The 12,115-nt window shown below is 41.6% G+C and overlaps 1 protein-coding gene across 1 annotated transcript in view; it reads right to left on the bottom strand.

The window, feature by feature from the left end:
* Positions 1-208: 208 nt before the first annotated feature.
* Positions 209-12,115, bottom strand: part of LOC140465561 (cyclin-dependent kinase 6-like) — a 29,751-nt gene continuing 17,844 nt past the window's right edge. The window contains exons 5-7 of the mRNA XM_072561102.1: positions 10,907-10,957; positions 5,160-5,295; positions 209-570 (exon numbers count right to left, since the gene is read on the bottom strand). Of these exons, the coding sequence (XP_072417203.1) occupies positions 463-570; positions 5,160-5,295; positions 10,907-10,957 (295 nt within the window). The 3' untranslated portion in view covers positions 209-462. The remainder of the gene's footprint in view (positions 571-5,159; positions 5,296-10,906; positions 10,958-12,115) is intronic.

The raw sequence follows: 12,115 nt of genomic DNA, 5'->3' as shown, positions 1-12,115 counted from the left end.
ACATTTTTGTTGTGTTGGCAGACTTATTTCCAGGGTTAAAAAAAAACCTTTTGCGGTGTCGCTCAGCAGCAGTCCTGATGCACCAATAACAAAAAGAAATGTACTCAAGAGTCAATCTTCAACCACATGGCAATTGTAGTTTACAAAGCACAACACTCTACTAATGATAGCACATTTTACATCAATAACCATCTTTGTATCATCTAAAACAAGTTGTGTTTCAAGAAAAAAATTCTGCATTTATATAGCACCTTCTTTGACCTCTGGATGCTCCAAAGTGAGCTTCATCCAATGGTGTACTTTTTGATTATAGTCGCAAGCTGAAATAGATGGGAACCACTTCACTATTCTGCGCCCACGATAATTTACATTCACACTGCTTCTCCCTTTTAATTTGGTACTCGGTGTGGATACTAATTAGAAATGAACTGACATTTTGTTCAACACAAAGTGCTCTCCTGCTCAGTCGTGACTGCTGACCTCAAAATGTTCTGGCGTTTCACTAAAATAAGGATGGGCAAGTGCCTCATGGGTGGATACCCTTTGATCCGGATTGAAGTGAAGGCATTTCTGAAAGATAAGAGAATTGATATGTCCCATGTGCGAAAGTAAAGCAAACAAAAGTGGTGAAAATCAGCAGAACAGTGACAAAGGCTAAACATTAAAAAAAAACTTTCCTCCTGTAAGTGATGTAGAAAATATTTCAGTAACAGAAGCAATGCAACTTTACAGAAACAAAACACAGCAGATACTGGTGATCGGAAATAAAAACAGGAAGTGTTGGGCAAACACAGCATGTCTGGCACCACCTGTGGAGAAACACATTTCAGATCTTAAATGATTTTCCAGAGTGTCAAAGTTCGAAAGGAAACAAATATCAAGCCTGAAATGGGAACTCTGCTTCTCTCTCCACAGAGGCTGACGGTCCTGAGTTTATTCAGCACTTCTTGTTTTCATTTCAATAAAACATAATACTGTTTGGAATCAGTGGAGCTGAATGATAGGGAAGGTTTACCAATTGTCTGTAATGACTGCAAAGGAAATTACTCTTGAATAGTAACCACCGTTGCAGAGACAATCACAGTCACTAATTTCCGTGCAGCAAACACACACAAACTGAGATAAATGATAAGCTAATTTGTTCTGGTGCTGGTGAGTGGGGGTTAAGTATTGGTCAGGACACCAGCCTTGCTTCAATTAGTGCCTTGGGACCGATAGGCAAGTTTAGCAAAGACACCCTCCCTCACGAGCTGGTGTGGGAACTGAACCCATGCTACACATAAGAACCAGGAGCAGGAGTAGGCCGTCTGGCCCTTCGAGCATGCTCCGCCATTCAATAAGATCCTGGCTGATCTTTCGTGGACTCACCTCCACTTACCCACCATCACCCTTAATTTCTTTACTATTCAAAACATTATCTATCTTAGTGTTAAAAACATTCAACGAGGTAGCATCACCTACTTCATTGGACAGTAGTGAAGTACAGATCCCCAACCCTTTGGGTGAAGACGTTCCTCCTCAATTCAGTCTAAATCTGCACTCTCTAATTTTGAGGCTGTGCCCTCTTGTTCTAGTTTCACCTGCCAGTGGAAACGACTTCCCTGCTTCTGTCTTATTTATTCCCTTCATAATTTTATATGCTTTTATAAGATTCACCTCATTCTTCTAAATTCCAATGAATATAATCTCAGGCTACTCAGGCTCCCCTCATAAGGCAACACTCTCAATGCCAGAGTCAACCTAAGGAACCACCTCTGCATCCCCCTCTGGTGTCAATACATTCTTTCTCAAGTAAGGAGACCGAAACTACATGCAGTACTCCAGGTGTGGCCGCACCAGCACCCTATACAGCTGCAAAATAATCTCCTTGCTTTTAAACTCAATCTCTTTAGCAATGAAGGACAAAATTCCATTTGCCTTTCTCATTATCTGTCACACCTACAGACCAACCTTCTGTGATTCATGTACAAGGACACCCAAGTCCCTCTGCACAGTAGCATGCTGCAATTTTTACCGTTAAAATAAGAGTCCTTGTTACTGTTATTCCTACAGAAATGGATGATTTCACATTTACTCACATCGTATTCCATCTGCCAGACCATTGTCCACTCACGTAAACTACCTATATCCCTCTGCAAACTTTCAGAGTCTCCTGCGCACTTTGCTCTACCACTCAGTGTCATCGGCAAACTTTGACACACTAGTGTAGTATTTTCACTATGTAAATTGTGAATGATTGCGGTTCCAACACTGATCCCTGAGGCACACCACTAGTCACTGACTGCCAACCAGAATAGCACTCATTTATCTCCACTCTTTGATTCCTGTTAGTTAAACAATCCTCTATCCATACTAATACATTGCCCATAACGCCGTGCATCTTTAACTTATGCAGCAACCTTTTGTGCAGCACTTTTTTGAAGGCCTTTTGGAAGTCCAGATAAACCACATCTGCTGGGTCCCCATTGTTCATCACATGTAGGCAGAACTCTACATTCCAGACCATCAACCAGCCTACTGAGCACACAGACCGCCCCCCCCCCCCCCCCCCCATAACCTCCCCCCCCCCCAGTGACCTATAATGACAACTTATGATGCCGCCTCATCTTTCAGGTCTCAACTTGCATGGGTCACCTCGAAAAAAAGCAGACCACAAAGTTAGCGTATATCCTTATGGTTTCATCCAACCAGAATTCTGGTTTTTTTTCCCCTCCATAAGATACTTGACAATCAATCTGTAGAGAGAGATGTTATTGGAAATTCAACCCAAGTTCTCCGGGTTCAGAGGCAGAGACACTACCACTGCACCATAAGAGACCAAGGAAATTTGGGGCTGTTTGTTTTGCAGACATATGAAACAACTGGGTTTGAAATAACTTGACCTCTGATTACACTCCTTTGTGTGATTAAAATTTAAACTTCCTGGCATTTGCAACATTCCTAAGCACTTTTTGTTGCTTCAGAGCAACTTTTGGGAACATAATTATGATATAACTATGAAATTATATATTCATTATATTTGCCTCCAACGCGATGCATTCACCAAAGTTTGACAGCTAAAATGTCGGCAAAAGGATCAGCAGAGGTACTAAACACCTGACTTTACTTCTGGCGGAAAATTCTGGAATCGTGGTGGGTGCTGAGGAGTTGATGAGTTGCTTCCCTTTCGGATTTGTTTTGCCTGACTTCCTGGGAAGCTATCCCTGGGAGCCAGAGGGAAATCTGCCCCAATTGTGTCTACTGTGTTTTGACGTACTGGAATCCCATTTTCTAACATTTTTTGGGAGGGTGGGGGGTAATTTAGTTTTAATGGCTGTTGCTTAGGGAGTTAAAATGAAAACTAAAATGTTAACAGTGCATTGTTCCCTCTGCATAAGAGCTCTGTTCAGACTGTAGCTCAGAAAGGCCCTCCAGTGGTTAAACTGGATACTGCAATATCCCACCACCCTGACAAAAGCCTGGTGACTCAACCATTTTATGCTGTTTTATTCTGGACTAGTACTGCCTCAAAAAAAACCATCTTCTTCCTCTTCTCCACCACAATTTGACCCTCTTATACTCTGGAATTCAGACAGATGCTGAGAGAAGCTGAACATTAATCTCCTAAACATTATGTTGTCTCTACTTCCAGTTAAAATCTCTTCAATAAGCTGAATACAGGAAAGGTTGGGGGTGAGGGGGGGGAGGTGGGAGGGGGTGTGGCAGGAGCATGTCCAAAGTGTGACTGATCCGAAAATTGCTATGTGACATATATAACACAAAAAATATTTCATAGCACTTCAAAGAGAGGGGAGGAAAAAGTGAAGTAGATCGAAGAAATGGAGACAGTTCAAGAGTTAAATAATCAACAGAACAGAGAAAGTCAATAAAAAGGTTTCACATGAAAATAAATGTATTGGTCATACTGGAGCCCTATTATCAATTACACAAGGCAATCACCACGTGCATCACTGTGAGGATCACTGTGTTTATGTGAGTTTGTGTGTATGGGAGTGAATGTTTATATGTGTGTAAATTAATATTTAAGTGTGAATGTGTACGTGAGTATGCAGATGTGTGCATATGAATGTGTGAGTATGTATGCACGTAAGTGTGTGTGACTGTGTGTCTGTGTGTATGTGCATATGTGATTATGTGTGTATGAGTTTGTCTGACTTTGTGTGCGTATATGATTGAGATGGGGTCAGTGAATAGAAATGAGACATACACAGTAAAACTAGAAAGGAATTTACACCCAACTATTTGTTGAAACCCAGCTGCTCTCCTACGTTATGCCCCCAATAAAATTAAGGTCATCCAAAACTCTGTTGCTGATTTCTAAATTCCCCTATTCGCCCTGTGCTCAGTGGACTAGACCACGACCCAATCAAGCAACATCTCAGTTTTAAAATTCTCCTCCTTATTTTGAAACTCCCCTGTGACATCATTCTTATCTCTGATACCTGTTACAAGTTCACACCCCTCGGAAATATCTGCACTCATACAGTCATAGAGTCATAGAGATGTACAGCAAGGAAACAGACCCTTCGGTCCAACCTGTCCATGCCGACCAGATCTCCCAACCCAATCTAGTCCCACCTGCCAGCTCCCGGCGCATATCCCTCCAAACCCTTCCTATTCACATACCCATCCAAATGCCTCTTAAATGTTTCAATTGTACCAGCCTCCACCACTTCCTCTGGTAGCTCATTCCATACCCATACCACCCTCTGTGTGAAAAGGTTGCCCCTTAGGTCTCTTTTATATCATTCCCCTCTCACCCTAAACCTATGCCCTCTAGTTCTGGACTCCCCAACCCCAGGGAAAAACCTTTGCCTATTTATCCTATCCATGCCCCTCATAATTTTGTAAATCTCTATAAGGTCACCCCTCAGCCTCTGACTGTGCCATCAGTTGTCTAGGTCTCAGCTTCTAGAATTTCCATCTCTGGATACTCATTTATAGTTAGCTCTTTGACTAAGCCTTTAGTCTTAGTCCACAAGACTTAGCCTTTGTTTTTTTTTATCATTGTTTTATATCATTCCTGCAGAACACCTACTTTATCTGGAAGGGTCAGATGACCTACCCCTGGTCTGATGTCCATGTCTAATAGGCAGCCAGGTAAGTACAAGTTACTGTTGTTCAAACAGAACACAAAGATATCAGATAGGCAAACTCACAAGTAGTAAGTCTTTCCCCAATGAGTCAATCTGAGGCAGTAAATCTTCAATTGGCTTTTGAGGCTTGGCCGTAAAGGAGCTGTAGGGCAATGGAGCATCTGTAGGCCACTCCTCTTCATCAGGAAGACCGAGGGTACTGTAAAGATAAGGCTAAGGTTACTCCAAATGCAGTAGCTCATTAAACACTGAAGACATTTTAATGATGTGATGAGTGAACGATCACTTTCAATTCAAATAACCCTGCATAGTTTTCTCTGTGAGCTCACCATCTGATTCTATTTTGACTGCTTTGATTGCCTCTCATGCAGTGTGTTTCACACCTTAATTCCTGCTGTTGAATATAGTTTTCTTGGTGTCCATTTTGCCTCTTATGTCAATTGATTTGTACCCATGCTCCTTTGTCCTGATGCTTTCACAAGTTGGAACAGGTTCTCCCTACCTACTTTGTTCAGACCTCTCATGATGTGGAAGAGCCAGTGCTGGATGGGGGTGGACAAAGTTAAAAATCACACAACACCAGGTTATAGTCCAACAGGATTATCTGGAAGCACTAGCTTTTGGAGCGCTGCTCCTTCATCAGGTAGTTGCGGAGCAGGATCATAAGACACAGAATTTATAGCAAAAGATGACAGTGTCATGCAGCAGAAACTTCAGAGTGAACAAACAATTTGGACGATGGCCTGGTATTGTGTGATTTTTAAATCAGACTTGTCATGCTCTTCAATATCTCTATTATATCTTCTCTGAACATCATTCTCCAAGGAAAGCAGTCCAAACTTTATTTACATTACATCTTTACTGTCAGTTGATGTCAGCATCAGTCGATTCACCTGTTTCATATTTGGTCCCAACGGAATTTCTTGTCATTTGTGGTGCAGGGGTACTATTTGGGGACTGGAGTAGTTAAAGTACCCATTCCTGGCTCAGGCTTTTCTTATATTTGCTTATGGAATGAGTCCCACCAATAAGGGGACTATTGATTTTGTATTTCTAATTGCCCCAGAGAAGGTGGTGGTTGATGGGTTGTGGTTGCTGTTAACTAGTACTTATTATCCATCTCTAATTGCCCTTGAGAAGGAGGTAGTGAACTGCCTTCTTGTATCACTGCAGCCCTTGAGGTGGGCAGGTACTCACCGGATTTTGACTCAGCAACAAGTGAAGAAATGGCAATATGTTTCCAAGTCAGGTTTGGAGGGATCATGGGGGGTGGTGGCGTTCCAGTATATCTGCTGCCCCTGCCCTTCTAGGTGATAGAGGTCATGGCTTTGGCAAATGCTGTCGAAGGGGCTGTGGAGAGTTGCTGCTGTAGATATGTGTTGGTTAACTTTTCATGTAATAGATGAGGCCATACACCAAGTTGCTTCATTCTAAACTGAGTCAAGTTCCAGACAATTGGGGAGTGTTCCACTATACCGCCGACAGAGGTATAGTTAGTAAGTTTGCAGATGAAACCAAAATTGAAGGTGTAGTGGACAGCGAAGGTAGTGGACAGCGAAGGTTTCCTCAGATTGCAACAGGATATGGATCAGATGGGGCAATGGGCTGAGAAATGGCAGATGGAGTTTAATTCAGATAAATGTGAGGCGCTGCATTTTGGGAAAGCAAATCTTAGCAGGACTTATACACTTAATGGTAAGGTCCTAGGGAATGTTGCTGAACAAAGAGACCTTGGAGTGCAGATTCATAGTTCCTTGAAAGTAGAGTCACAGGTAGATAGGATAGTGAAGAAGGCGTTTGGTATGCTTTCCTTTATTGGTCAGAGTATTGAGTACAGGAGTTGGGAGGTTATGTTGCGGCTGTGCAGGACATTGGTTAGGCCACTGTTGGAATATTGCGTGCAATTCTGGTCTCCTTCCTATCGGAAATATGTTGTGAAACTTGAAAGGGCTCAGAAAAGATTTTTAAGGATGTCGCCAGGGTTGGAGGATTTGAACTATTGGGAGAGGTTGAACAGGCCAGAGCTGCTTTCCCTGGAGCATTGGAGGCTGAGGGGTGACCTTATAGAGGTTTATAAAGTCATGTGCGGCATGGCCAGGATAAACAGACAAAGTCTTTTCCCTGGGGTCGGTGAGTCCGGAACTCGCATAATTTTAGGGTGAGAGGGGAAAGATATAAAAGAGACCTAAGGGGCAACTTTTTCACACAGAGGGTGGTACAGTTATGGAATATTTGTGGTACTTCCTGCCAGAGGAAGTGGTGGAGGCTGGTACAATTGCAACATTTAAAAGGCATTGGATGGGTATATGGATAGGAAGGGTTTAGAGGGATATGGGTCAGGTGCTGGCAGGTGGGACTAGCCTGGGTTGGGTTATCTGGTCGGCATGGACGGGTTGGGCTGAAGGGTCTGTTTAGTGCTGTACATCTCTATGACTTTATAAATGACTTTAGGAAACCAAGAGATGTGTAGTTCAACACAGAACTCTCAGCCTCTGACCTCCTCACGAGGACACTGCATTTACGTAGCTGGTAGTTGAGATTCTAGTATGTAAACATATAACTTAGAAAGGTTGTAAGAAGAAACTGGGGAACTATAGACCTGTGAGTCTGACCTCAGTTGTTAGTAAATTGTTGGAGGTGATTATAAAAGATAGGATTTATGGATGTTTATAGAGGCAAAAATTGATTAGGGATAGTTTTAAGTGAGGAAATTCGTATCTCACAAACTTGTTTGATTTCTTTGAGGAAGTTACCAAGAAGATTGATGATGGTACTGCAGTAGAGATTGTTTATTTGAATTTTAGTAAAGCCTTTAACAAGGATCTGCATGGTAGTCTAATTAGGTCATATGGGATTCAGTGTGAACTTGCCAACTGATTATAAAATTGTGGGCGGCACGGTGGCACGGTGGTTAGCACTACTACCTCACAGCGCCAGAGACCCGGGTTCATTTCCCGCCTCAGGCGACTGACTGTGTGGAGTTTGCACGCTCTCCCCGTGTCTGCGTGGGTTTCCTCCGGGTGCTCCGGTTTCCTCCCACATTCCAAAGATGTGCAGGTCAGGTGAATTGGCCAGACTAAATTGCCCGTAGTGTTAGGTAAGGGGTAGATGTAGATGTAGGGGTATAGGTGGGTTACGCTTCGGCGGGGCAGTGTGGACTTGTTGGGCCGAAGGGCCTGTTTCCACACTGTAAGAAATCTAATCTAATCTAAAAAAAAAAATTGGCTTAGCGGAAGGAGACAGAGGGTGGTGGTGAGGGTTGCTTTTCAGACTGGAGGCCTGTGACCAGCAGTGTTCCATGGGGACTGGTTCTGGGTCCTCTTTTGTTTGTCATTTATATAAATGATTTGGATGGGAAAATAGGAGACATGGTTAGTAAGTTTGTGGATGACACCAAATTTGCTGGATATAGAAGAATTAAGTAAGAAAGAAAGGCTGGAATAGGCTGGGACTTTTTTCACTGGACCGTAGGAGATTGAGAGGTGATCTGATAGAAGGTTATAAAATAATGCAAGGTACGGATAGAGCTGACTGTAATTGTCTTTTTTCCTAAAATGGGGGATTTCAAGACTAGGGGGCACAATTTTCAGGTGAGAGGGGAGAAATTTTAAAAAGACATGCGGGGTAAGTGTTTTACACAGAGAGTGGTTCATGTGTGGAATGAACTTCCTGAAGAAGTGGTGGATGTGAGTACAAGACATTTGGATAGGTACATGAACAGGAAAGGTTTGGAAGGATATGGGCCAAGTACAAGCAGGAGGGACTAGTTTAGTTTGGGATTGTAGTTGGCATGGACTGATTGAGTTGAAGGGTATTTCTGTGCTGTATGACTCTATGACTGACTTAAGTTGTATCTCAAATTCCACATTCACTCCAGTGCCCAGTGACCCTTGATTCCCTCATCTAACAAGAGTCTGTTTACCTGCACCCTAAAAATATTTTATAAGATGGCCTATTAATTCCAGACACCATTCTAGTAAACCTCCTTTGAACTGCCTCCAACTTCTGTACGAGAGTCGAAACATTAATTTTGTCTCTCTCTTCACGGATGCTGGCGGGCCTACTGTGTTTCTTCAGCATTCTGTGTTTGATCCTTATTTTTCTGTTCAATTCCTCTTGTAATAAAGGAGGGAATTCCATTAACCTTCTTAATCACTTGCTGGACTTGCACACTAACTTTTTGTGACATGCATCAGAACACGTGGATTCCCCTGTACCTTGGAATCTGTTGAAGTAATGTTCTGCTTTTATTCTTCTAGCCAAAGTGAACCTTTTAACATTTTGCCACATTACATTCCATCTGTCAGATTTTTGCCCACTCACTTTATCTATCATCGGTCTGCGACCTGTGCCCTCCGTAGAAGATACTTTCCTACCAACCTTTGTGTCATCTGCTAATTTAGCCTTCACTCTCCTTGTCTAAGTAGTTGAAATACATTGCAACATGCTGATGCCCCAGCACCAACCCTAAAAGACCTACTTCTGCATGCTCTGTTTTCTGCCAGCCAGCCAATCTTCTATCCTTGCTAATCTATTATCCCTGCACTATGAGCTTGTACTGTGTGCAATAACTGTTTATGTGATTCTGGAAATCCAAGTACAGTATGCATACAGGCTCCCCTTTATCCATAGCACATGCTACTCCTTCAAAGAACATAATACATTAGTTAAACATGATTTCCCTTGATGAAACTATGTCAACTCTTCCTGATTACCTCCAGATTTTCTACATTGCAGGCATAGCCTCCTTAAATGATCAATTCTAAAACCTTCTACACAACAGACATCTTGATAACTGGCTTATAGTTATATTTGATACTTTCAGGTCTGACAGAACCTTTCCAGAACCTAGCAAATTTTGAAAAATTAACAACACATCATGCCTCATTAGCCATTTCTTTTAAAGCACAGGATGAAGCCTGGTATCTGTCAGCCCCCAGACCCACCAGTTTACTCATTGTTGCTTTCATGGTGACTGCAATTTTTATCAAGCTCCTTTCTCCCCTTCATCCTCATTATTAATAGCTATTACTCTGAAGTGGAGGTAGAAGCAAATGCCTATTCAGTTCATCCACCATTTCCTTATTTTCTACTCTCAACTCCCCATCTCTCTCTCTCTCTCTAGAGGACCTACACTCACATTACTTTCCTTTTGAATTACCTGTAGAAGCACTTTATTTTCGGTTTTTATGCTCCTAACCAGCTTCTACTGATACTCCAATTTTTTTCCTCATTCACCTTTTAGTCATTCTCTGCCGTTCTTTATATTCTGATCAATCTTCTGACCTGCTGTTTAACTTTGTGCAATTATATGTACAGCAACATATCACATGTGAAAGGTTAAATCTCATTAACAGCAATAGATAGTGCTCTTGGGATAACAAGGATAGCCTGTAGGGGGTGGGAAATATGGAGAGGGTCTGACAGCATTTCAATAAAGATAAGTTAAATTCTAGGCTTAGAATCTTTGTCAGACTATAAAAATGAAATCCTTTATCAAATAAGACTGACTGACTATAATGCAATAACAGAATAAGAGCACAAGAAGAAGCCATTCTGTTTAAGCTGGTTCTTTCAAAGAGGCCCCCAATTAAGTCTCCATCCCCAGCCTTCTCCTCCAGCCTCGTAAATTAGTTATGAGGGTTCGTGTTAGTTAACTGCAACCATTGCTCTCAAAATGTATTAGCCGCTGAACTGGCAGGGACATGTTAGAACTCCACAGGCAATTTATTATCAGCACTCTTCACGTTTGTGCCCTGGGTTCGAACAAAATACATCACTCTCCATCTGTGGATCAGTGTGATACTTACTCAAATATTTTTTGCAGTTGATTAATATCTGAAATCCCACAAAGAAAGGGTCTAAAATAAAAAAAAGTCAAATAATGAGATCCTTTAACTGTTAGATGTGCAACATTTCTTATTTCTACTTCAATCCCTGAAGATATTAAAGTACGTATTTCTTTGAATCTCAACATCGTCGAATTCCTGAACAGTGGTCAAGTTTTCACTGCTCTGTGTGGTGTCATGTCACTCAGTGCACTCAATGTAATGTAATTTCCTCTAGCTATGCTTTAACTTTCAGTCTCACTCACCCTTTTTACCCTTTCGACAGTTAATCTTTTGTTTAGGTATTGAGTGCACTTAATTGTATAGATTTCAATTCTATTCGTTGACACTGTGTTAACCTCTTTTCAAGAGCAGGTGCTACATTTTTCTGTGAAGCGATGGTCAGAAATTCACATTCTTTAAATTGGTTACTTTGCTTTTTTGGATTAAGTTGCCCGTGGCTCCTGCCAAGATTAAAATAGTGCAGCCTCTTCGCAACAGCAAGATGAGCTCCAATCTTAGCTTGACATTAATTAATAATTTAGCACTCAAATTTTATTTTCAAAAAATCCTTCCAATCAAAGCTATTGAAGTTTTGGCCTACAGTACATTTTCTCCTTTGTAATGTTTCCTACAACATGAGGTTACATGGGATTATGTGGAGTATAGAATGGTGTTACATTGTGGCACAAACTAGGTTATATAGTAGACAGCCAGGGTCCGTGGTGTTCATGGTGTTTTAAATAATGGGATTATGGTACAGTAGAGACAAGAGTTAACTGGCTTTATTGTATGACAATATAATCAGTTTACATAGCATCACATGAATCTAGATACAATAGAGAACAATGCTACATGAGATTATATTATTCAAAACAGCAGGATGTTAACCAACGTTAGGTATGACAAACATGGATTATACAGGGTGACAAGACAAAAGAGGTAGAGCAGTGAGGGGGGCACTTACAATAAAGACTGGAATTATGGTAAACCCAGCAAATGGGTCCAATCTCTCATAATGAGATTACAATGGATCATAATATGACAGAAAATGAGATTACAGCTAGTTACAGGATGCCAGAAAATGGGACACAATACAGCAAAGGATAAAACTATAAAATGTATGGTCGCCATAGTCCTACCAGATCACAGGTGTGCCCTCTCATTACAGAGCGACTGCTGGTGGGTTAA

Source organism: Chiloscyllium punctatum, chromosome 42 (genome assembly GCF_047496795.1).
Source record: "Chiloscyllium punctatum isolate Juve2018m chromosome 42, sChiPun1.3, whole genome shotgun sequence".
Lineage (NCBI taxonomy): Eukaryota > Metazoa > Chordata > Chondrichthyes > Orectolobiformes > Hemiscylliidae > Chiloscyllium > Chiloscyllium punctatum.
The sequence above is the reverse complement of the archived record's forward strand: the minus strand, read 5'-3'. Positions and strand labels throughout refer to the sequence as shown.